Source organism: Podarcis filfolensis, assembly GCF_964270895.1.
Source record: "Podarcis filfolensis genome assembly, chromosome: 10".
In the NCBI taxonomy this organism is placed as follows: domain Eukaryota; kingdom Metazoa; phylum Chordata; class Lepidosauria; order Squamata; family Lacertidae; genus Podarcis; species Podarcis filfolensis.
The window spans coordinates 59,336,518-59,363,093 of NC_139612.1; the positions used below are offsets into that span (position 1 = coordinate 59,336,518).

The window sequence follows — 26,576 nt, forward strand, 5'->3', positions numbered from 1 at the left end:
AAAGCGAGATGAGCGCCGCAACCCCAGAGTTGGTCACGACTGGACCTAATGGTCAGGGGTCCCTTTACCTTTATATCCTTCTCTCTGTGTTGCCATCTTGTGGCGGTGAAAAGCACACTGCGTTTGTGGCCATCTGCAACCCCAAACTTCCAATCTGAGCAACAGTTCAGGTGCTCCGATTCTGCAGTCAGACATTATCATGCAAGTGAATTATCCGGCGTGCAATTACTCCTTGCACCCTGGATTATTCGGCACGAAGATCCCATATATCTCCTTTTAAATGTCCTTGTGGGAGGGAGTTACTGGGTTTGTTTGGGTTTGTTTTATTGCATATTTTAATTGTCTTTCCAGCTCTACAATTATATGATTCTAAGAGACTCTCATGCTTACAGAACTGCAGGATCCACAGGAGGCCCTAACTAGCCTTGAGTTCCTTCCCCTCCACGGTCACCTCATCTTGTTGCGGTGGTGTTGTGTGTTGTGCTACTGTTTTATTTAGTGCATCTTTGCTGATCACTGAGCTTTTTCTCTTTTCACCATGCTCTGTTGCCCTTAGTAAACCTTGAATTTTATTTTACTTGACTTTTTTCTTCTTTTCTAGATAGAAGAACGTGCAGAGTTCTTGAACAAATCCGCCCAAAAGAGGTAAAAGACCCTTGCTGTAGCAACAAGAGCATTGTAAAAATTTGGTGCCCAGCAATAGGGAGTAACTTTCCCCCCCATTTATTTAATTTTTTTACATAGTGGAATGAAACCTACCCACACGACTCCAGTCGTCTCCAAGATAGACAGCAGGTTGGAGCAGTACACTAGTGCAATTGAGGTGAGCTTATTGCAGCTTCAGGATGTATTGGGTTCCTCTGGTTAGCTGCTGGCAAGGCCCAGAAAATGTTCTTGAGGCTCCAGGCCCAGGCAAGAGTAAACTTGGATGTAACACAAAACCATGGTTTGCTTAGTGAAATTGGTTAAACATCTGAACTCAAAGTCTGCCTACAAACCCATGTGTTTAGTGTCAATAAACCCAAAACAGAAATCTCAGTCTGAAGCTGGTTTGTAAAGAACAGCTTGTACTAACCACAGTTTGATGTAGAATCTGAATCTACAGATTATTGAAAGCCATAGTTGGGGCCAAGCTCACAACCGTGGTTTGCCTATTGTTTGTTTGGAAGAGCAAACCATGCTGTGGGTTCTTAACTATGGTTCGCACAATCCATGGTTTTATGTTATGTCTGAACCCAGCCACTCCCTCCCAGTCCCTTTTGTTGAAATCTTGGTTCTTCTCCGAGTGCTTGAATACTGTAACGTTAAGCTGGAAAGGAAGAACCGAAAGCATCCTTAGAGGGAGAATCTTTGCAGGTGCAGATTATTTTTGAATTCAAGCGGTGACTGCAAAGGAAGGATCAGAAGCATGCTTAGAACATGCTCTCAGTTCTCCCTTTGCAGCCTCAGCAAGTGAATTTGAATCGCATGGTGTCTGATGATTGGCAGCTGGGCACTCCCATACACATGACCCTATGGCTGGATGCAGTTCCCTCCCTCTGCATCCCCACCTCCAGACACTAAGCAAGCAACTGCACAGCTTTGCCTGACACAAATGGCACAGAAAAACAGAAGTGGGTGATGTCCACATACCGTATTTTTCGCTCCATAGGACGCACCGGCCCATAGGACGCATCAATTTTTTTTGGGGGGGGGAAATAAAGGGAAAAAAAATTATTTTCCCCCTAGGCGCTTGTGGTGCCGGCAGCGGGGAGAAGCGCTCTCCTCCCCGCCGCCCGCCTTGAGATCAGGTCCGGGGACAGCAGGAAGACGCGCTGCGCCTCCCCGCTGTCCCCGGAGTTTGCGGGGCAAGCAGCGGGGAGAAGCGCTCTTCTCCCTGCTGCCCGCCCTCAGACCAGGTCCGGGGACAGCGGGGAGACGCGCTGCGCCTCCCCACTGTCCCCGGAGCTTGCGAGGCAGGCAGCGGGGAGAAGCGCTCTTCTCCCTGCCGCCCGCCTTGAGATCAGGTCCCGGGACAGCAGGAAGACGCGCTGCGCCTCCCAGCTGTCCTCGGAGCTTGTGGGGCAGGCAGCGGGGAGAAGCGCTCTTCTCCCTGCCGCCGGCCCTCAGACCAGGTCCGGGGACAGCGGGAAGACGCGCTGTGCCTCCCCACTGTCCCCGGAGCTTGCGAGGCAGGCAGCGGGAAGAAGCGCTCTTCTCCCCGCCACCCGCCTTGAGATCAGGTCCGGGGACAGCGGGAAGACGCGCTGCGCCTCCCAGCTGTCCCCGGAGCTTACAGGGCAGGCAGCGGGGAGAAGCGCTCTTCTCCCCGCCGCCCGCCTTCAGATCAGGTCCGGGGACAGCGGGGAGACGCGCTGCACCTCCCCACTGTCCCCGAAGCTTGCGGGGCTGGCGGCGGGGTCTCCCCTCTCACTCTGCAGGCTTCAGCGAAAGCCTGCATTCGCCCTATAGGACGCACACACATTTCCCCTTCATTTTTGGAGGGGAAAAAGTGCGTCCTATAGAGCGAAAAATACGGTACTGATGCCACTTCGCTCCAGATCCCTGGATGACCACTCAGAGTGGATTTAATCTTTCTCTCGCCAGCAGCGTCCACAGAAAAGTGCTCCCCTGCCCCCAACATGGCTGTGGTGCTTAGGGAAAACCCCTCCCACTGGTGCACCATAGATCCCTCTGCAAATGGAATTTAATAATAATAATAATAATAATAATAATAATAATAATAATAATAATATTTATATTCCGCCCTCCCCAGCCGAAGCCGGGCTCAGAGCGGCTAACAACAATAAAAGTAACACAGCATTCTAAAATCAATTCATTCTAAAATCAATTCAAAATCAAATTAATGGCAACCATTGGACTAGAGTTCTGTGAGGATTACCAAAGGAGGGGGTCAGACTGTGCCTTGGCCAGAGGCCTGGTGGAACAGCTCTGTCTTGCAGGCCCTGTGGAAAGATGTCAAGTCCCGCAGGGCCCTAGTCTCTTGTGACAGAGCGTTCCACCAGATCCGGGCCACAACCGAAAAAGCCCTGGCTCTGGTTGAGGCCAGCCTAACCTCCCTGTGGCCCGGGACCTCCAAGATATTTTTGTTTGAAGACTGTAAGGTCCTCCGTGGGACATACCAGGAAAAATCATAGCTGCTCACTATGCAATGGAAGGAACATCTGATTTGGCCTGGAGACTGACTGGCTTCTTCCTGCAGGGCACCAAAGCTGCAAAGGCCGCCAAGCCAGCAGCCTCTGACCTCCCAGTTCCTGCCGAGGGAGTCCGAAACATCAAAAGCATGTGGGAAAAAGGCAACGTGTTCTCGTCACCTTCTGGCACGGGGACGCCCAATAAGGTAAGTGTCCCCCCTTCGATGTCACGCACACATTTAAGCGCCTCTGCTCTGATTCCAGATAGCGGTCAAGGCAAGGGAGGAAAGGATGCTTAGGTCCACTTGTTGCAGGGCTTGGGGTAGTGGAAACCTTAACCGGTCCATATCTATTAGGCATTGCTGATGGATGGAGAATCACAAGTGGGAAGAGGGGTGTTGCATTCAGATCCTGCTTGCAGAATTCCCAGGGGCACCTGGTTGCTGACCACCGTAAGAACAGGATGCAATACGATATGATAATCTTTACTGTCATTGTCCCATACAGAACAATGATATTGAAAAATCTACATAAAACATTCAAAACCCAACAAGCCTGCTATCCCAGCTATCCCAACCTGGTTAGCCCCCTAAAAACTCCGATACCCCATTTTAAAATACAATATACTCCCATAGAGACTCCTTACACTGCGTTTAAAACCAAAATCGCATTTGGGTAGAAAGTGTTTCTCAGGCGGCTAGTCCTAGTCTTTATAACCCTGTACCTTCTTCCAGAAGGCAGAAGCTGAAAGAGATCTGCACTATCCTGCACTATCTCTGCAGCTTTCTTATGACACCTGGAAGCATAGATTTGATCCATGGTGGGAAGAGTGCACCCAGTTATTCTCTCCGCAGTCTTTACAACCCTGGACAGCATTGTTTTTCCCCTGACTGTGCAGCTCCCAAACCACACACACAGACCATAAGTTAATCACTCTCAACAGTACAATGGTAAAATGCCATCAAGAGGTCCTTTGAGAGATTGTTTTTCCGGAGGATGTTGGACTAGATGGGCCACTGGCCTAATTCAGCAGGACTCTCCTTATGATCTTATCCTGCACTCTGCATCTAAATGGCAATGGGGGCTCTCCATTGCACAGCCCCCTAGACTACAGCATCTGCTCTACGTTTTGAGGACACATCACTTCAAAGCCCACCACTTCCGTGAAGTTGCGAAACACAGGCTCGAGATACAATTTATTATATTTCTATGCTGCACTCCATCGGAAGGAGTCCCAAAGTGGCTTACAAACAAGAAGTAACATCACAGAACACCACAAACGCAGCATAAATCATGTAGAATAATTAACGAATCATCAGTAGAACAATTGCAATCTATAAAAAGACTCTTAACAAGGCTGCAACTAAGAAATAAGCTAAACATTGCAATTAAAGCAAAGGTCGTGTTACTAGCAAATCATCACAGCGTTCATAAAACAACATTAACAAAATAGCACCAGCTAAAAAAAAAAGCTAAGCATCACAATAAAAGCAAAAGTCATATTATGTGATTAACCAATCGGTGCATCATTCATAATCTATAGAACAATATAACAACAACTTATTATTTATACCCCACCCATCTGGCTGGGTTTCCCCAGCCACTCTGGGCAGCTTCCAACAAAATATTAAAATACAATAGTCCGTCAAACATTAAAAGCTTCCCTAAACAGGGCTGCTTTCAGATGTCTTCTAAAAGTCTGGTAGTTGTTTTTAAAAAAATTAACAAAATAGCAGCAAAACAACAACAAAGCACTAAGTTCATACACAAACTCATACACACTCCCATGCCTCATAATCTTTCACTCTGTTCAGCTCATTAGAATAAGCATACACTTTATGCCCGTGGCAGCAACTCCCCTGTGCAGGTTCCTTGGGCTGGAAGTGGGGCAGCACAGGTGAAACCTAACACCCCCGGTGGCAAGCAGAGTCTCTCTCAGCTCGCTGTTCTTCCTCTGGAAACTGCTCCCTTATGGAGGCTCCTAGGGCTGGAGGGTGGGGCAAGGCAGGTGGAGAAAGCCATTACCTGCTGGCCAACTCAGTGTCTCTCTCCCCTCACTTTGGTTTCACTCCTAAATCCCTACCCCCCTTTTTATAATTAATCCTCGCATGCAACCTGTAATCACATTGGGAAATGAATGTTCTGCAGGAAACAGCTGGGCTAAAGGTCGGCGTCTCCAGTCGCATCAACGAATGGTTGACCAAGACCCCGGAAAACAGCAAATCGCCTGCTCCCAAACCATCAGTGAGTGCTTGCCCTTCTGTTTACAGTAGCTTTGTCCTTTGGCCATCAAACAGCTCCAGTTTAACACAGCAAGGTGAAATGTCGGTAACTTCCAGCAGAAGCGAGTCCAGAAGAGGACAAATTCTGCACACAATGGGAACAAGAACGAACTCTGGTACTATTTCTGGGACGTGGGTGGTGCTGTGGGTTAAACCACAGAACCTAGAGCTTGCCGATCAGAAGGTTGGCAGTTCGAATCCCCGCAACAGGGTGAGCTCCCATTGCTCGGTCCCTGCTCCTGGCAACCTAGCAGTTCGAAAGCACGAAGTGCAAGTAGATAAATAGGTACCGCTCCGGCGGGAAGGTAAACGGCGTTTCCGTGCGCTGCTCTGGTCGCCAGAAGTGGCTTAGTCATGCTGGCCACGTGACCCGGAAGCTGTATGCCGGCTCCCTCAGACAGTAAAGCAAGATGAGCGCCGCAACCCCGGAGTCGTCTGCAACTGGACCTATAGTCAGGGTACCTTTACCTTTACTGGCTTCGTATTTTGGTGGTGGTAGAAGTGCTTGATCCTCTTATACGGAGTAGCTTTTTCCTCCTCCTCCTTGCCATCACCACATACCCATGGCTTCTGAGCATGGGGACGTGCCTTGTTACTGTGAATGGCCGGAGCAAGGAAGGAACCAGTGCAAGATAGAGGCTGTCGTGCATGAAGGCTGTAGGGGATCAAGTAGGCTAATTCATTGACCCTGCAATTAAGAAGGGCCATTAATCATAATAGTGGGACCTTCATGTTTGGAGTCAGTGTCTCCCCAGTTACCAGATGCTAGCGGGGAGAAATAAGTGATGGTAGCAGCCACCATTAGTTCCTGGTGGCCAGTTTCCCTACAACAGAGATGGGGAATCATAGAGTCCAACCCCCTGCAATGCAGGGAACCGCAGGGCCAGGGCACCAAATTAGGCCCTTCAGATCTGTATCCAGCCCTTTACCAGTCCCTGTCCTTCTCTATGCTGTCCTCAAGCTCTTCTGCCTGCCTGGAATGTGTCCTTGAATTGTGAAAATGCCTCTTGCTTGCGAGGATGTAGGAGCCTCTGACTTTTTGCATGGCTGGAATATAGCTTACTGAGCAAAGGTCACACCTGTTGCTCCACCCACTTTTGCCTATGGCCGCGCCCACTACTGGCATACGCAGCCCCCATCCCCCAAGGAAGGTTGCCCATGATGCAATGCAGCCCTTGGGCTGGAAAGGGCTCCCCATTTTCGGTCAATTTGTATGCTCTTCTCCATCTCTGGTCAAAACTCCTTGCTGGATGTACACAGTACACAGAAAAGCAAATTTCATGCAACATAAATCGTCACTGCAATTAGTCTGTGGGTGTGTGCAAGAGCAACAGAAGTGAATCAAGACTAACCTGTCCTTTTCTCCAGTTCATTCTCTCTTTCTCAGCTGATTTCTCTATTCTCTTCTCTCTTTTCACCATCATCTCCTTGGCTGGATTCCAGATACCTGCTGTTCTATTCTTCTCTTGGACTGGCTGTTTTCTGTTAAACTAGTCAGGTAAATCTCTTTCTGAGCTACCATCGTGCTAAGCCACAAAACCTGTAGTCCTGCAGACCCAGTCGTAACCAGGCTTCCATTCATACAAGTCATACGTTTCCATCAGTGGGGCCGTTTTCAATAAATGATGAAAGACTCATGGCAATGTACATACAGTCATACCACAGATTACAGACGCTTTGGGTTGTGCGATTTCAGGTTCTGCACTGCGCCAAACCTGGAAGTACCAGAACGGGTTACTTCCAGGTTTCGGCGCTTGCGCATGTGCAGCGCTAAATCGCACTTTGCGCATGCGCAGAAGCGCCAAATCGCAATGTGCGCTGACGCAGCGCTTCGGGTTGCGAACATGCTTCCCGCACAGATCACATTTGCAGAGTGTCCACTGTTTATGAAATTGGCCTTAAGGGGTCTAAAAAAGCACAACTTTTTTTGGATCAAACTATGCCATTGCTTGCATCATGGCACATAGCCTCTCTCCCTTCCCCTGAGCACCCTGCCCCAATCTGCCCTGGGGTTCCCCCAGCTTGCTAGAACAGATTTTTTTGGGGGGGGGAGCACATGATGGGAGGGAGGGTACCGTAAGTTCTATTGCACAAATGGCAGTCTTTCCACGTTTAACTGCTTTCTCTTTTTCAAACTTCTTGCTTTGTTTCCCTGTCTCCTTCTTTGAACTAGGACTTAAAACCTGGAGACGTATCCGGCAAACGTAACCTCTGGGAGAAGCAGTCGGTTGAAAAAGTCACTTCCCCCACAAAGGTAAGAGATCGCAAAGAGCCACCTCTGTAAGCTCGGTATTTTTCATCTCTTTATACCTTTCTTCTGAACAGTATCTAGCAATCTATTGGAAATAAACACTATGCTATGATTATATGTGCACAGAAATAACCCGACCTGACCTTTCAACTTTGTGCTCTTCTTCTGTAATTCAGGTGACAGCAGCCGGCAAAAAGTCAGAGACCAATGGTAAGTGAAACAACAATATTTTTGGGGTGTTCATGGTGTGAGCATGCTTCTGGGGTGGCCCTAGTTTTGAGAAGTGGATTCCAGGAACGGTGGCATAAGCGAGGGAGCACTTGTGGTGAGGCAGGGTTTGCTATTTAAGATTAGTTTGGGTGAGAAACAACATTCTGTGTTTGATAAATAGCCCCCATAGCCTTTCTCTGATAGTGGAGGGAGATGTTTGGTTACAAGAGTCTAGATCAGGGGTCAGCAAACTTTTTCAGCAGGGGGCCGGTCTACTGTCCCTCAGACCTTGGGGGGGGCTAAATTTTTTTGGGGGGGGGGGAATTGAACGAATTCCTATGCCCCACAAATAACCCAGAGATGCATTTTAAATAAAAGGACACATTCTACTTATGTAAAAAAATGCTGATTCCCGGACCATCCACAGGCCGGATTTAGAAGGCGATTGGGCCAGATCCGGCCCCCAGGCTTTAGTTTGCCTACCCATGGTCTAGATTAACAGAGTAGTATTATGTTTGCTATCTAATCAACCTGATCCAAACTTTTTCAAAAAAAACCCATGTCAACCAAAACACAGCCACACTTCAGATATTTGTTCTCCTCTGAATTTTGTAGGGCAGTTTGCCAGCCAAGTAATAATGTGCACAAAAATGCATTATATCAGGAAAAATATAAATATCAGAGAAAATATGCTTTGCGAAAGAAAGTGTGTATTAAGAGTCATTTGCGCTAAAGTGCTGCTGAATTTTCATGGGGAGTTTTTTTTTTTTTTTAGCCCCAATGTGGAGAACTGAACTTAAAAACTGAGAAACTACAAGAAACCAAATCTTGACAGATTCACCCATGCCGTAATCAGCAGTCTATGTCACAATTTAGGATTTCTTGGTTATGCAAATAGGTCAGAGGAATCTCTGCTACCCCCTAACTTCTCTTTCTTTCAGCAGGTTTGAGACAATTTGAAAAGGAGCCCTAAGAAACTCACCAATGATGCTGGACCAACTCGGTTTTTAATAACGGAAGTGCTAAATTTGTCCCTTTCCTTTTATATATATTTATGTTAGTTTACCAAAAGGCCTTCGGGGGGGGGGGCGGGAGGGGATTGGGGGGGTCCGCTGTGTTTTTTGGTGCGTTATCCCATTTTTTAAAAAACAAAACAAAAGCCACCATGTATATTAGCACTGTATTTAATAATCAGCCTTAAAGCATTCATCCTAATAGTAGTGCCTTCGAACAAGAGCTTTATTCTTAAAAAGAAATCCACGCTGTGAAACGAGAGACACTTCTACTGAGTAGCTCTAACCAATTGTGTGTCGGAGCAAGGCTGTGTTTGTGCCGTAAGAGAGGGGCGCCCTCTAGTGTGTACACCTCCCAAATGCAGTCCTAGTTCAACGGAATGATGCTTAGGAATAAGATTGGATCAGTCTGGACCACTGAGGGGGCGAAGAAATTAAAAGCATTCGATGGCTTTTAAAGGCAGAGGTGTAAACGACCTATTTGCCGCTGGCTCCTTACTGAACACAGATGGGTTTGGCGTTAATTCCCTGTTGCATTCTCCCTTGGAAGCCCACGATTTGTGCATCTTCCTTGGGATGTAATCGCATATGGCATAGGTACATCACACCGATGCTCTGTTGCAACAGTGCCTGGTCCGTTAACAGTATTTTTAAAAATATTGTTTTGCAGCAGGGCCAGGAAAAATGTGGCATGAGGTCAACCACACAGCAGGAGGTGAGAGGAGGCAAGTGTTTTCCCCAGTCTGTGAAAATGAATGCCACTGGGGAGACCACAGGAAACGGGCCACTGTGGAACCCCCACAAATTCTACCCAGTTCCACAGCTGGATTGAGCCCTGTTGTTGTTTTTTTCTTTCTGCACTTTAGATTGAGGCATGGAAGAAATACCTTTTGCTGACAATATATATATATATATATCCTGTACTTTGCCCATGTCAAATCGGCACCCAGTTGAAACCTGCTCTGTACTTTAAGGTATCGTTCCTTTTCCCGTCTAGTTTTAAGTTAATAACCTAAATTTGGATGATTGCAGTTGACAGCGGTACTGATAGCTTTTCTCTCTCTCCTTTTTTGTTGTTGTTGTTGTCATTTTGGTTACTTGCAACTTTAGAATATATGCATAAAGCTTTACAAAAATTAGCTGTAAGGCACTACTAATGGTAGAAGGCTTTTAATACCCGCTAGAGTACTATATTTAGTTATAAACGTACATAACTCGCCAATATCACAACTTTTTTGTTTTTACAAAAAAAAAAATACACACTTTTTATATTAAGATTTCATAATTGCCATTAAGCACGTGGCAAGAGAAATATTAGATTGTTTTTTAAAGAAAGTATCAGATGCCTTTTAATGGGTAATTAAAAGTATAGTTTTAAAGAGGGAGGGGGGGTTGGAAAGGGTATTAAGCGTCAAGCATAATGTCACTTGTATAAAACAATGTAGCTAATTTATATAAAACTACCGTAATTAACACACATGAGACACGCGTACACATTGTTGGCGACACACTATTTCTAACTTACCGCACGCTAGATTTACCCTTTATCAGGTCTCTATGCATCTCGGTCTCTTTTAAAGTAGGCATTGTCCAGCCACTTGTAGATGCAGCTATATGCGTCCAACACCTTTGTCCTTCCTCCCCCTGGCCCTTGGCCAAAGGTGTTGTGCCATAGAAGGGCTGAACACGCCAGTTATTTGTACTGCAGGGTCAAAGGCCAGCTGGGTTGTGGGGATGAAGGAGGCTCCATTGAACCCTGTGCGGACGTTCTCTCCTAAAGAACTGCAGCTGCACCGGGTGCATTTTGGGAGCTGGGGTGTTGATGAAGGGGATGCTCGCGTCCCCAACGCGTCCTCCCAAAATTCCTTACTTACAGCCATATTATTTGACTTGTATATATAGCAGCCTCAAGGATGACAAAGTTAGGTTTGAATTTACATATCGCACAAGGTTCTGCTTTTACACCATAAATTAGGCGGGTGGAGTAAAAATAGGCAACTCAAGTTTATGGTTGTTCAGGTTTTCTGGCCCACTTCTCAGATGCAAATTATAGCCTGGGAACAGTTACTGCCTTGTTACTTCTTTTCGTTTTTGTTGCCTCCATCTGCCCTATTTTTATTTTAAAACCTTCTTGTTTACATATTGAATTTCACTTGGGCTTTCAGAATGAAATCATGCAGTGAATGGCTTTTGGATCCGTCTGTTACTGTTTGGTGGTGGTTTGTTGTTTTTAATACACTTTTTGGACTCTTTACATTCAAGTATCTGCAATAAAACCAGTATGTTGAACCTGCAATTCACAATAAATGCAGTATGTCTACCAGGTGGGTTGGGTGTTCTCTTCCCCCGCCAAATAATTTAAGGTATTGATGGGATCAGGCTGTGTGTGTGTGTGTATTAGCCCCATTCTGTGTCACCACAGGGTCTGCTGAGCAGGGTCACAGGCAAGAGGCTGCTCCCAATTCACTGGATGAGGATAGACAGGATGCAATGGGAAGAAGATCTTAAACAGGTGGCATGAATCAGGTTACCCAAGTGTTGGTGTGGGAATTATTTTTATTATTTCCAAAAGGTACACACCACTCAGTAACAAAACAGGTAAGGTGTCTGGATTTCATTGGCCCAGAATGCACAACTGGGTGGTGCATAATACTCACTTTAAATGTAAGGCAAGCATTAGGACCCAAAAATTCTTCTCTGGCTCAGATTTTAATCTGAACTGGAGAAGAAAACTCCTTCTCCCATGATGTTCAAAACTGGTTCAAATAAATCAGGTGGGGGAGCCTATGGCTCTCTGGATGCTGTTTGGACTACAACTCCCATTGACCCTGAGCACTGGCTGTGCTGTGTGGGGCTCATGGGAATCCCAACAACATCTGGAAGGCCACAGGTTCCCCATCCCCAGAATAAACCAAGCTTTTCTCTCAAGCCCACTTGCAGGTGGGTTCACCCAATGCGAGTGATGTTGCAAAAGCATCGCAGCCATCAAGAACCCTCTAGCAGGGTCCTTGATCAACACTCAATACTTGGCCAACTTCAGTAGATGGGGCGAGAGGGAGAGAGAGATGAGGAAGGTAGCCTTTTACAACATCATCCACTTGTGTTGCTTCTGTGGAGTCCTCTGGTTGTTCATTCCACTTGGCCTGAATATTCTCCTCTTCTTTCGGATGAAAGACCCAAAGTGGTAGGCTAAGAATAGGTACCTTGCACTAGAGCTTCACGACGCAGGAGTCCCAAAGGCAACAATTCTACATCCGGAGCAGCTTCGGTTCTTAGTAATCGGCTTTGAAGGGGTAGTCTTTGTGATTGACAGAACTGCAAGAACAAGACATGGAAAAAGCTTCATGAGTTTGAATTCATGAAAGGTAAAACCATGGGGTGGGAGAGGATTATTATCATCAGTTTGCTACTCGCCCTTCACCCTAAGGTCCCTGGGCGGGTTGCAGCAATTCAAATACAACGCTAAGAGTGGTTTAACGCAACTTTGCATGTTACCTAGTCCAAACCCATCTCAAAGCAGAAAATGCAGAGTTACGGCATCCCACAATTTGTCCACAAGAATGTCTCCATTAAAGGAAACCCCACTGTCCCTCTGATAGACACAGCCCTTGCCCTTAAGTTAATTCTACAGTTTGACCAAAATCTACCCCAGTGTTATGTCAACCCATTAGCTCTAGGCCCCCCCTTCTGTGTGTGACAGCTCTCAATGCCTATAGTCAAGCATTTATCAGGCAAAATTCCACAGCATACGCTTAGCAGGATGTCAAGGCAGCAGGGAAAGGGTTACTTTTTAATTATATATGATTGAGGAGGCGCTTTGTGTTTTTAAGAAAAGTTGGAAAGAATTTGGAACAGAAACTACTGGCGGCTGTGGGCGCACTACAGAAATAAAAATGATTTATAACCCCTCCTAAACCTCCCACTAAAAAAAAGATAGAGCATGGAAGTTTCAAGCTTACTGAGCCATCACACAATCTCTCCAGTTTTTGTTCAAGCTGAGGAGAGTCGCCATCTCTTCTTTAGTCAATTCAAAGTCAAAGACCTACAATTTGAAAAAGGATGAAAAAAGTGAGGTACATTCCCCCGGCCCATGGGCTGAATAATGAAATGTCAAGGTAACCTGGTGTGTGTGTGTGTGAGAGTGAGAGAGAGAGAGAGAGAGGGTGCCACGTTTTCAAACTGAGAGCATCAACATCCCTACTGAGGAAGGTGTTAAGTGTGCATGGTTTGTGAGTAAGAGTAGTTGCTCCTGTGTGCATGGAAACTTCCAGAATGCCCTAGTAACTGTCATTTTATCACAGCCTTCTGCCAAGGAACCCAGGGTGCCATCCTCTGTAAGGATGTTCATGGCTGAGCCAGGAGTTAAGTCCAGGTCTCCCTGGTCAGAAGTTCAACTCTAACCACTGTACCACTCTGGCACACACCATTGCCTCAGATGCAGTAAATTGTTAATTAAGTACAGTGGTACCTCGGGTTAAGTACTTAATTCGTTCCGGAGGTCCGTTCTTAACCTGAAACTGTTCTTAACCTGAAGCACCTGGGGCCTCCTGCTGCTGCCGCGCCGCCGGAGCACGATTTCTGTTCTCATCCTGAAGCAAAGTTCTTAACCCGAGGTACTATTTCTGGGTTAGCAGAGTATGTAACCTGAAGCGTATGTAACCTGAGGTACCATTGTAATTAATTGGACTTCTTGCCCTACCACAAGGGCCCAGGGTAGGTTACAGCAATTTAGGAATACAATATTAATGTGCACCTATGTGTGAAAAGCATTCTATAACTTAGGGACGGCCACAAATAATCATTTCTCTCAAGCTGGCCCTCAGAACCTTTGTGGGCGGTAGAACTACCCAAATAGGTTCCCTCTGCCAATCTTAACATCCAAGAGAGTCGCTGGGGAAGGAGGTGGTCTTTCAGATTTTGAGGGCCTGAATTGTTTAGAGCACTAAATCCCAAGGTGAGCACATTGGATTAGTGCAGTTGTTTGAAAAGTGAGTCTAAATGGAACCCCAAGCAGCAATCTGGCCACTGCATTTTGGACCAGTTGAAGTTTCCAAGTCTTCTCCAAAGGCAGTCCCATGTAGAGTGCATTGCAAATGCAAGCTAAAAAGTAATGACTGGGATGTTCAGAGGGGGCCATGCACTCCATGCTCTTTGATTATGGGAACACAGATTATACTCTCAGATTATGGGTTTGGTGTCGGGAGCTAGCAGCCAGCAGGGTGGCTGGACAAACCTATTAGCCATTCAGCTCCTCAGCATCCTTTTCATACTACATCAGACCATTGTACCATCCACTGCGACTAGCAACAGAACTCCAGGATACCAAGACTTGAACCTGGGTCCTTCTAAATGCACAGCATATGCTCTCCACACCACTGGACTACAATCCTTCCCAAACTGCTATTTGATTCAGGTGAGTTGTACATCCACATGGCTGCATTAAGAATGGGGCAGGGAGATTCCCCTTTACCTTAAAATTCTCTTCCAGGCGATGTGGTTTTTCTGACTTGGGAATGACAGCCACGTTCCTCTGGATGTGAAACCTGATCAGAACCTGCAGGGGCAAATCAAGACCTGTTTCCAACAAGGGTGGACCAATGTTTTGAGCATTTCAGATTTCCAATGAACTCAGCAACAGCTGTGGCAATAATAATAATAATAATAATCTGTCTCCCTATCTCCCCCACCCCTTTAATCATCTTGCCATGGGGATTGGCTGAAAGGCTTACTTCATGGCAGAGTCAAAACTACGCATCTCATTCTCATGTTTGTTTGCATGAACAGCAAACAGCCTCCTCAGAAGGAGAAAGTACCATATTTTTCGCTCTATAAGATGCACCCGACCATAAGATGCACCTAGTTTTAGAGGAGGAGAACAAGAAAAAATATATTCTCTCCCTCTCTGCGCAGAGCCTCTCCAGCAAAGCCAAGTCAGGACAGCAAGATGGATCGCTGCGCAGCGAAAGCAGCAATCCCTCTTGCTGTTCTGGCTTCTGGGATAGCCATGCCAAGCCTCTTCAGGGCAGAGGGAGCAATCCTCCCATTGCCCTGAAGAGGCTTTGCGTAGCTATCGCTGAAGCCAGGAGAGCGAGAGGGATCGGTGCACACCGATCCCTCTCACTTTCCTGGCTTCAGCGATAGCTGCGCAGCCTGCATTCACTCCATAAGACGCACACACATTTCTCCTTACTTTTTAGGAGGGGAAAAGTGCGTCTTATAAAGTGAAAAATAAAGTAAGCAGTCCTTCCAAGCCCAGATGGGAATCAACCACTGTGAAAAGCAGCATTCTGCAATGATCCTAATGCAATACTCCTCTTGGTTCAATTATGCCACCAGCGCAGGCCCCAATCAGCCCCTTCTGGTGGGCTGATTTGCAAATGCAAATACAGGCATGGCTACATGCCTGGCGTGAGCTGAATCTGCACCCCTCACCCCACAATTACTACACAGATGCACCATACTACAGTGGCACCTCAGTTTTTAAGCATCTCGTTCGGCTTTCGAACACTGAATACCCAGAAATGCATGCTTCAGTTTTTGAACATTTCAGAAGTTGAACGGTCTTCTGGAACGGATTACGTTCGAAAACCGAGGTTCCACTACATTTTCAGCGGAGAAGCTCCCACACTGACTGAGGCTTCCCTCAGCTTTTCCACAGAGCTATCTGCATGCAAAAATCAGGTACCATCCAAGCTCAGGCTGACTGCCTCGTTATTCACTCTTTGCCTTCAGCATATTTACCTGCGCGACGCTCTTCTTGTGCCTTGTAGCAATCTCTTTAACCGTTGGGTCCTCCAACAGGATAGGGTCCCCAGGCTTGAGACTACAAAATAAAGCCAATACGCCCATTAACAGTGTGATTCCATGCCTGTGTATTCAGAATGAAAGACCCACTGTGTTCAATGGGGCTTCTAGCTAAGTATTGGATTGAAACTTTGAGTTATCCTCTTAGTTCTCTTCCAAATGTGACACTGAGCAGAAAACCTAGATTTCCTACATAGAACTGCAGTGGTAGCTGTCTTGCAAGAGGCAAAACTACTTCCAAGTAACACAATTCTCATTTTTATTCTCACAGAATTTTGGGTGTTGGAAGGGAGCTTGGAAGTAGTCTCAACCAACCCCAAGGTCTGCTCTGCAGTTTGCAACTACAGCACCCCTGACAGGTAGCTTAAGTTAGCCTCTGCTTAAAACAGCCCCCAACAAAGGTGAGCCCATCACTGCCACTCAACAGCTCTGACCATTAGGAAGTTTAGTCAGATGCTTACAAATGAGTCGCTGTCTTCTAATTATTTAGAGGGTTGTCACCTAAGAAGATGGAGCAGACTGGTTTTCTGTTGCTCCAGGCCAAGGACTAGAACCAATGGCACTTCCTCAATCTTGGAAAAAACTTCCAAGTGAGAAGAGCTGTGGAACATCCTTTAAGGACATAAGAAGATCCCTTCTGCATCAGGTCAAAAGGTCTATCCAGTCCAGGCTCCTGTTCTCACACCATCTGATCAGATGCCTATGGAAAGCCTGCAGGCAGGACACAAGGCACAACAGTGCTTTGCATTCAGTAGTTTGTATTTAGAGGCATACTGCTTCTGACAACACAGGTAGAGCAAAGCCATCATAACTAGTAGCTGTCAGGAGCTCGTTCTACACTCGAGTAGGACCCTGGCAGAGACACATGCCCGACTGGCATGTTCCCTCCCTCCTGGTCGATCGATCGGGAGCTTCAAAAGCTTTCTTCAGCCCAAACATCACAGCGACTGATGCCAACAGACATCGGCACACTTAGGGATCCGCAGAGTCTTCACAGCTTGCATGACAGACCTCAGCAACTCAGCATTTTGGCTAATCTACTTTACATATAAACACACACGGAGCACTGCAACATGGCTCCCTCTCTCTCAAGACAGCAAAGAGAATGAACAAAGGACAATAGTCCCACTTCACGGAATACAGTAACACAAACATCCTGTCTCCGTCATTTCCCACTCTGTGGGGTCAAAACATACTGTATACAGTCATGTGAAAGACAACATTCCCATGACTGCAATCACGGAGCAAGAATTCTAACAGCAGCTGCCAACCTTGGAAGGTGAGAGATTTTCCTTTGCAGGTGGCATTTAAGCAGACTCTAGGCTTAGGGATTCTGTATTTGCAAGAATACTTTGTCGTGTAATATGAAAACCAGGTAACACATAAATAAATACAACAGTAGAGAGATTAACTAGATAAGCTCCACAGACCCAACAATGACTCCATGGCCATATACACTTGATCACACAACATATGCACAGAAAGCAAACAATCTGGACAATGAATGTTATCATCCCGCCAAAAGTTTAATTCAAAGCAGTCTTACGTATGGGCACCAAAAGGTCGGTAAGCAGTCACAGAGATCCCATTGGATTGGCAGTAGTGGATCAGCTTCTCCTGGGTAAGGTACGGGTGGCACTCAATCTGCAAGCCCAAGAAAACTCTGGATTACTCAACTAGCAGGCACTGACATTGAACAAATGTCCTACTTTGGGGGAGACAAAACACTGGCGAACTCACCTCCCACTCTACAGACACAAATGCACACACACACACATTATCTAAGAAGGTGATGAACAGTCAATCCCTCTTTGAGGGGAACTTTGAGAGGAGAATAGAGGTCTCCTAACAACATGCAGCACCCTCAACAAAGCACAGCTCCCAGAATGCTTTGGGGGAAGCCGTGACTGCAGAAAGTGGTAGAGTGCTTTAAAATGCATGGTGTGAATGCGGCCTAGTTGAGGAAGGCAGCACAGCTAAGGATTTTCAAACACAAGCCAGTGACCAGCTTCAAGATGTCCACATCCATGAAAGCAGGGAAGCTCAGCTGTGTTGGGGGAGCTTGCAAGGTAAGGTTGTGGAGGGGCAGTTCCTGACGAGACCGTGCCCAGTACTGAGGAGCTTCAACGCAGCAACATTTCCAGAAGCTGGCAGAGATGCTAGCCCTACTCACCTGGTGGTTGACGGGCTTGTGCTTCAGGCCAGGTTTCTGCAAGAGCTTCTCGATCTGATAGTGGTTGAAATTGGAGATCCCAATGGCTTTCACCAGCCCACAATCCACCAGTTCCTCCATTGCCTAAGGGGAGAGCGGGATGAAGGCAGATGAAGCTCAGGGCATCACCTTGGTCCTATGTGTTGGAACAAACTTTCACACCTAAGCTATAACCACAGATGGCAAGAGCACAGCATCCCTGGCCAAGTGAACCATTTAGACGGGTGGAATATCATCAGCATCTCAAAAGCCATGATGACATGCAGCTGGAGATGCGATAAGGAAAATGCTTCTTTGAAACTCATGTTTATGCAATGTCAGACACTTAGAAATTTCTGGAAATACTACTATGGGGAAAATTTAAAATTGTCAGATAATTGCATCATTTCTTTCTTTCTTTTTACCCCCGTTTTTTAATATTTTATTTTTTATTGGGATTTTACAACATAACCCCCCCAAAACAGAAATCCACCCTCATTAAACGTGAAAATAACATACAATGAGCATAACACACAACAATACAAACAACCAAATAAAAGACTTCCTTTATCCTGTATCTGGCCTCCTTGTTTACTTCTTATAAGCTATTTCCTTTATGAATAATTATGAATCAGTATCTGTGTTTTGGCAGAAGGGCGCAAAGAGACCACGTACGTTGACCCCGTATAGTTGGTATATAGTTTGAAATGATGCAATTAATAATTACACAAATAATAATAATTGCATCATTTCAAACTATATACCAACTATACGGGGTCAATGTACGTGGTCTCTCTGCCCTTCTGCCAAAACACAGGTACTGATTCATTGGAAAGAAAATACCATGGCCCCCTCTGATCAATGGATAGAAGACATGACAACTCTTGCAACATACAAACAGATTGCTTTTAGATGCAGACTGTGTCTGAATAAATATAACAATATTTGGGGTCCATTTATAAAAAGCATGACATGTTAATGATAATTTTACATTTGTTGAAATAACTGTACTACTTATACACCCATATATTATATTGTATCACAATTTCAATGTTTCGTTGTGTTGTGTTTTTTGCTTTTTTCACTTTATTTTCTCAGTGAAAATTTTCAAAATTACATACATACATACATACATACATACATACATCTATGTTTAACCCAAAGGGGTTAGGGTTGCAGAGGATAGGGCTGAAACCAAGCCCAGTTAACCTTCTAACCTCCCAGGCAAGCACTTCTCAATGATGCTCAACTCTGGCTGGAAATCCCTACACTTGACTGGAACTGGGAATGCCTAGGCTTGACTGAAATATGAGTCAATTAATACACTGGTATTTCTCACCATTAGAGCACTCGCGAGGTGAAACCTGCTGTTCAGTTGGGGGGAGACTGTTCCTCTTTGGCAGAGTACTTGCTTTGCCTTCAAAAGATCCCAGGTTCAATCCCTGCCATGTGCAGGTAGATCCCTGGATAGTCGCTGCCAGTCAGTGTAGAGCAGGGATAGCCAACCTGGGGCACTCCAAATTCTAGGACTCCAACCCCCATCAAGTCAGCACGGCTGAAGGGCATGGATGATAGGAGTTGTAGTCCAGCAACATCTAGAAGGCATTGCGATTGCTGCCTTAGTGCTGATGGGACAAGTAAGGCATCTTCCTGTGTTTGCGCTTATAAAAAAATTATGGCCTCCATGTTCATCGTCTCAGATCGAAAAAAGGATTTCAGGGAATAGAGCTGCAAATGAGAAGACCTTTGTCCCAGATCTTAGTGGGCTGCTTCAAGTTCCATTGCATCCCGGATTTTCCTGCTCAACCACAAGATGGAATTCATTGAAGCACCTTAGAAATGAGCTCAAGTCAAGCTTACCTCCCAAGTGCCCAGATAATCCGTGTTGCTGGGGATGACCATACCCTTCTCGTCACGGGGAACTAAATCTTCTCCGGCCTGGTGGAGAGAAAAGGGCAATTGTTACGTTTCTGTCTGTTGGCCACCTCGCCTCTTGGGAGGGATGAGAATCTTCCTGCAACATCCAAGGTCCACTGAGCAGAAAGGGATGATGAGGGGCTTTGCTGTTACCTTGAATCCCATGGGAAAGTGCATGAGATAGAGGTCCAAGTAGTCCAGCTTCAGCGCAGAGACAGAATCCTGGCATGATTTCTTCACCAAGTGCTTCTCATGGAAAGTGCACCACAGCTGTGCAGGGGAAGAAGAAATCCATCAGCGCATTGACCAGTCTCCTCTGCGGAGTTGGCAGAAAACATCACTTTCAACCCCTGCAAGGAACCGTTGCAGACCCTAGGCCAGGGAAAGCCAACGTGGGGCCCTCTAGATGTTGTTGGAGTACAACTCCCATAAGCATCAGCCAGCATGTCTAGTGGAATGATGGGAATTGTAGTCCAATTCTCTTTGCTTAAAAAGTATAGCAAGCCCTCTCTGTTACATTTTTGACATTAGTCGAACTTTTCCTCTCTCCCAACACTTCCCAAATTGGTCCATTTCTGCACTTTTCAATTCTCACTGGGGTTTGTTTGCATGCAAATACTGTTTTATGCTCCGTATTATTATTTCTGCACACTGCTTGGGTATTCTCTGAATGCAGAACGGATTGGACATTATGAAATAAATATAGAAAATCTTGGGAGAAAGCTAGTTTAGGACTTGTATATCTGACATGCTAGTTTTCCTTGCGTCTGTTTCTTCACGATGGCCTTTCCCTTACTCTCACCACGAAGAAGCATTCAGACATGCACCTCACAGCACTCACTCACTCTCTCTCACACACACATACACCTGTAGCCAAAAGGGATAACAGTATAGGAAAATAATATTCTGTTGATTGTACTCAGGACCAATCTATACATTGTTGGCCATGCTTTTTTTTTTAAGCACGCAAACCAGCCATGTTTATTTTGAAGGGGGGAAAGGAGCCAGGGCCCAATTCAGAATGTGCTCCCAAGATGGTTTCTCACTGAAAATCAACAACCTCAGGCTGGGGCTCAGAGGAATCTTCTTGCTGCAATAACAACCTTACCTTGCTAACAATGAAGAGATCTTCCCGTTTCACAGCCCCTTCCTTAATTTTCTGCTGGAGGGCATTCCCAATCTCATCCTCATTCCTGTAGTAGTGGGCGCAGTCGAAGTGGCGGTATCCGAGGTCAATGGCACATTTAATGGCTTCGCCTACTTTTCCAACAGGTGCCTGAAATACAAAATTTGTATTCTTTTCTCAAGCACCAAAACAAGCACTGCCAGCCTTAGAAATGTACCAAATTGCCTTTTTCTTTCTAAAACAAACAAACATTCCCAATTCAAATAAATGTCATATTAAACATTTTCAAACATTACCACAAAAAGAAAAACCAAATATTCCCACATACTACCCTGCCCCCCCCCCACTCCGAAAACATATATTCCCACAATAAACAAGCAATGTGATTTACAATTTGGAAAACAAATTTCAGGGAAGAATGAAAAGGATGGCCAAGTTGCTAGCTTCAAAAAGCTTGCACAAAACTAGTTCCAAATAGGCAAAACAATTTGACCTCGGAATGCTGGAATTGTTTGCTGGGGCCCTTTAGATTTCAGTTATGCTAACCTGGGTATAGAGTTGATATGACAAAATGTTAACCTGGGTCAAATATTCCAAACTTCCACCCATACATCTGGTGCTTTGCAGAGCGGCACAGGCAAAAGGGCAGATTCCCTGTTCCAAAGACTTGCAATCTAAATCAGCATTTCCCAGCTTGATGCCCTCCAAATGTTTTGGACTACAATTCCCATCACTCATTCTGAGGGCTCTTGGTCAGGGAAGGCTGATCCACCACAGTTCTGCTGCTAACTCTTGAGTCAGCAAAACCATGTTGGCCAAACTTACCCTAGACCAGTGCTTCTCATACAGACTTTTAGAAGACATCTGAAGGCAGCCCTGTTTAGGGAAGCTTTTAATGTTTGACAGACTATTGTATTTTAATATTCTGTTGGAAGCCGCCCAGAGTGGCTGAAGAAACCCAGCCAGATGGGTGGGGTATAAATTATTATTATTATTATTATTATTGGACCCATTGGATGTAGAACTGGCTCCCCATTTCAGAAGTTATGCCTAAGAACGGCAAAGGTGGGAGGAGTCGCCTGACCACCCCACAACCCCATTTTCCCCCATGCTTGTCTCACTGGTGCAAGTGATGCCTGAATAGGGTTTGTGGCTTTGGGGGGCAAGCAGATCTTTCTGCCTCATTTCACAATCTGCAAAAAAAAGAAAAAGAAAAGGAATTAAGATGCCCTTAATAAGATGAAAAACGGGGAGAGGATGTTGCATTGGGGGTCTTGGGTGGCCGAGGAAGCTCAAGCCGCCTCAAGACAGGAGGAGGCAGAAACATGTCTTTATATTTCTAAAATTGTTTCCATTACTTTTATGAGGCTGAACAAAAGAGAATGAGAAAGGCAACGTTTTCCTCTTGGCTCTGCTTCCACAACAAGGCCCTTGGGAAAGAAACTTGTGATGCTTACCGTGAAACAACTCTTAGGCTTCCAAAAACCGGATGATTCTAACTACGAATTCTCTACGAACTATAAATTGAGAGGTGCTGTTTCCAGGCGATGCGGCCTTGACAGGGCACTCCAAGGAAGCTCTGCAGAGACTTATCAACTGTTTTGTCTGAGTTTCACCATAATCAGTTCCCTTGACGCTGAGCTGGACAAGCATATTGGCAATGCAGCTGCTTCAATGGCTCGCCTCTCCAAAAGGGTATGGGAAAACGTGATGCTAACTCCCAGTACCAAGATCATGGGTAGGCAAACTGAGGCCTGGATGCTGGATCCGGCCCAATTCCCTTCTAAATCTGGCCCGCAGACGGTCCGGGAATCAGCGTGTTTTTACATGAGTAGAATGTGTCCTTTTATTTAAAATGAATCTCTGGGTTATTTGTGAGGCATAGGAAGTCATTCATATTTTTAAAAAAATATAGTCTGGCCCCCCACAAGGTCTGAGGGACAGTGGGCTGGCCCCCTACTGAAGAAGTTTGCTGATCCCTGACCAAGATGGTCTTGCATGTTGTGCACACTGCTTTAAGGAAGTGAGTCGGGGTCAACTGACAACAACTAATAATAATAATAATAATAATAATAATTTATTATTTATACCCCGCCCATCTGGCTGGGTTTCCTCAGCCACTCTGGGTGGCTTCTAACAGAATATTAAAATACAATAACCTTTTAAACATTAAAAGCTTCCCTAAACAGGGCTGCCTTCAGATGTCTTCTAAAAGTCTGGTAGTTGTTTTTCTCTTTGACATCTGATGGGAGGGCATTCCACAGGGCAGGCGCCACTACCAAGAAGGCCCTCTGCCTGGTTCCCTGTAACCTGGCTTCTTACAGTGGGGGAATTGTCAGAAGACCCTCAGGACTGGACCTCAGTGTCCAGGCAGAACAATGGGGGTGGAGATGCTCCTTCAGGTATACTGGACCGAGGCCGACAGGAGCGACTGACAGGAGCAACACCTCAACACCTTCCACATGCGCTGCGTCAGGAAGGTTTGGGGCCTCACATGGCAGCACTGAGTCTTAAACCAGGATGTGCTCTCCCAAGCCCACATTCCCAGTGTGTTTGCACTCCTGTCTCAACAAAGTCTACTCTGGCTTAGGCATTTCCACAGAATGGGAGATGGCAGGATCCCCAAGGACGTGCTGTACAAGGACGTGCTGTACGGGGAGCTGGCTTCTGCCACCAGGCCCGTTGGCAGACCAACTCTGTGTAACAAATATGTCTGCAGTTGTGACATGAAGGCTGGCAACATCAACCCCGCTGACGACCTCAGACTGCCTGGAGACAGATGGTCAAGGTTGTGTATCTACAGCAGTGACCAGAGGAGGAATGACTGCTGGGAGGAGCACAGAGAGAAGGGACGCCCTGGTGCATCTGCAGCAGCACAATTGGATGCAGGCGCTGCAACAGTTTGACGTCACCCCTAAAGGCAAACTCCTCCACGGTCTCCCAAGACAGACAGAGGCCAAGAACAACAACAGTATAAGGCAGTTTCCTTATACCAAGCCAGACCCATTGGTCCACCTAGCTCAATATTGTCCACACTGGCTGGCAGCAGCTCTCCAGGGTTTCAGGCAGGGAAAATCTCCCAGTCCTACCTGGAGCTGCCAGGGTTTGAACCTGCGACCTTCTGCATGCAAGACAGAAGCTCTACCGCTGACCTATGCTAGGTCATTGTAGTTTTGATAGGGATCTGGGGGCTGTTATCCAATTCCCTGTTCAACATACGATGCAATTACAACATCTCTGACAGATGGTCGGCCAGCCTCTGTTCAAAGGTATTTCCCATCGTTTCCCAAAACAGTCTAGTCTACTGCTGAACGCCTCTTATTACCCTTAGGAACAGGGCTCCTCATGTTTTACCAAAATCTGCTTCTTTGCCATTTCTACCCATGAATTCCTCTGCAGCAACAAAGAGCAAAGTCAGCCGTGTGTGTGTGTTCATGAATGAGAGATGGATAATTTGCCAGCGCTTTACTTTTTCGTAAAGTCATTAGTACAATGGATGGGTGCCAACTGCAAACCCAGTGTTAGCCAAGCTTGGCAGCTTCAAGGCATTTAGCTTTTTTTAAAAATTATCATTATAAACAATTATATCCTGCTTTTCACTGTCTAGGTTGCAAAGCAGCTTACGATGCCAGAAATTATACAATGTAAAGGAATTCGAAACATAAATTGAACCTCAATATTCAAAACCCTCAGAAATTTTAAATGTTTTAAAATTTCAATCAAACGCTATTTACCACAAATACTAAGTATATTTAGGATTTGTCTACTGAATGCAAATATAATAAGCGAGCTACACTGGATCACAATCTAGAACACTGGGGAAAAAATTCTCATGCCAAGTGCAATGTCCGCAGAGGAAAATTGTTTTGAATTGGAAAATGGGTGCAGGAACATTTTCCAGTTTAAAATTTACCAGGAATTCCACATCGCTGATGAATGTTCGAGAAGAGTAAAGTCAGGAGTGAACTGCAAATTCTGCCACTAAACTGGAAACTGAGAGGCCGTCCTAATGGGCTTACTGTTCATTTGGGGTCATTGCAACTACAAGAGATGCTTTTGTATCTCACTTGATGACTATGAACTTGGAAGACTGGAAACTGCATGGGAACTGACTCCTCTGAAAAGCTTTTGGGGGAGTTGAGGAGAAAGGAAACTGCTCTCTCCGATAAGAATTCCGCAGTGGCCATTCACACACGCAAGTCACCAGGTCCTGCAAAACACTTCAGAGGTGATGTCTGGCAGCAAAACGTCTGAACTGACAACCGAGAGCCACTTGGAACTGAGGGGCTATGAGGCAACAAGAGGAAACGAGTTCTATGTGTGAGGATGCTAGCAAGGGCCCCATCCACAAATGCAAATCACTGGGAGCGGCAGGCAGGCATATGTGAACGTGCATGCACAAAGTACGATTTTCTTCTCTCCCCCTCTCCTATACTAGGTCTCCTGTCCATCCAATGAAACTGGCTGCCAGCTGATTCAAGATTATAATAATAATAATAATAATAATAATAATAATAATAATAAAACTAAAAAAACTTTCGATATCACGGCACAGAATAAAACTTCCTGGACGCGCACGTCATAAGATAATGGCGACAACCACTGCCTTGGATTGCTTAAAAATGGAACCAAGGCAACTTTGGGGAGAACACGCCTCTCAATTGCTAATAAGCAAAACCGGACTGCAGCTGCTTTGACAACTCTCAAGCGCCGCGGAGTTCTCACGTGCAGGCACTCCGAGAAAACGATCTGCACGTGAGAACGAGGCTTGTACGCTTCTTTCGGGCTGAAGCAGCACAATTCAAAGGAAACATTCGTCATAGACACGCACCCGGTTTTGGATGAACCTTATATTACCCGAATCGAGCTGAATATAGGCAATAAAAAGAAGAAGGGAAAGAGTTGCACAGAAATCACTCCAAAGCGCTGCAAGGCCGATCTCCTTTCCCGGCTGCGCAGAGCAGACGTGCGGAAAGGCACGGCGGCTAAGCGCTCCGCCGAGCAAGCGGGTCTCCCTCTCCCTCCAGCTGCGCAAGGAAAAGAAATAAATGGGGGAAAGGCTTAAAAGCAGCCAGGCGCGCAACTCCCGCCTGCAGCCCGGGCAGCTTTGAAGGCGCCGCGCTGCAAAGGGCAAACTGCAAAAGCAGCAGCTGCAGCCGGGTGGTCCCTGCGCCCGCTTTGCCCCCCAGTACCTGCCAAGTGCCCAGCCCGAAGAGGGGCATCCTCGCCTTGGTGCTCAGCTCCACGAACGCAGCCATGGCTCTCGCCCTGGGAGCCTCTTCCTTCCCCCGGGAACAAGCAGCAGCTGTGCGGGTCTCTCTTCCCCGTGACCAGCCTGGCTCCGCCCCGGCTCGGCAGGAGAGCGCGGAAGCGCGGCGCGTATCTGAGCGGAGGGCGGGCCGGACCGGAGACGCACTGCTTAAGCGCGTGGCGCTGGCGCGGTCCGGACAGGATCCATGCAAACGCCTGATTTGTTCTGTATACTATGACCGCCCCCCCCCCCCGCTCCGAAAAAAAGTTTCCATTGCAATGGAAGAAGCGGGTTTAGGAGAATGGGAAGCTGTCTGGAGGAAAGTGCGAACATGCAGACTTTTAAAATAGACTTGGCCTTTATCTGGTTGCTATAAGGAAGCGCCGGGATTTCTTAA

General features: G+C 46.3%; 2 protein-coding genes across 29 annotated transcripts in view; one reads left to right on the forward strand and one right to left on the reverse strand.

Annotated features, from left to right (window-relative positions):
* Positions 1–11,210, forward strand: part of CALD1 (caldesmon 1) — a 178,266-nt gene extending 167,056 nt beyond the window's left edge. For 14 of the 28 annotated variants that reach the window (XM_083572665.1, XM_083572691.1, XM_083572668.1 and 11 more), the window contains 7 exons: positions 602–645; positions 745–823; positions 3,203–3,340; positions 5,283–5,378; positions 7,590–7,670; positions 7,844–7,877; positions 8,819–11,210. In XM_083572665.1, the coding sequence (XP_083428791.1) occupies positions 602–645; positions 745–823; positions 3,203–3,340; positions 5,283–5,378; positions 7,590–7,670; positions 7,844–7,877; positions 8,819–8,850 (504 nt within the window). In that variant the 3' untranslated portion in view covers positions 8,851–11,210. Of the gene's footprint in view, positions 1–601; positions 646–744; positions 824–3,202; positions 3,341–5,282; positions 5,379–6,859; positions 6,915–7,589; positions 7,671–7,843; positions 7,878–8,818 lie in introns of those variants that run through there. The other 14 variants (XM_083572689.1, XM_083572666.1, XM_083572670.1 and 11 more) reach the window with 2 other exon arrangements.
* Positions 9,025–26,319, reverse strand: LOC310743050 (aldo-keto reductase family 1 member B7-like). The gene is made up of 10 exons (XM_083573137.1): positions 26,121–26,319; positions 20,911–21,078; positions 19,956–20,072; positions 19,746–19,823; positions 17,868–17,990; positions 17,241–17,338; positions 15,632–15,713; positions 14,361–14,444; positions 12,850–12,932; positions 9,025–12,205 (listed from the first exon to the last, which is right to left on the reverse strand). Exons 1-10 carry the CDS (start codon positions 26,184–26,186, stop codon positions 12,163–12,165), a joined length of 942 nt encoding a protein of 313 aa, XP_083429263.1. The 5' UTR covers positions 26,187–26,319; the 3' UTR covers positions 9,025–12,162.
* Between the last annotated feature and the right edge of the window lie 257 nt (positions 26,320–26,576).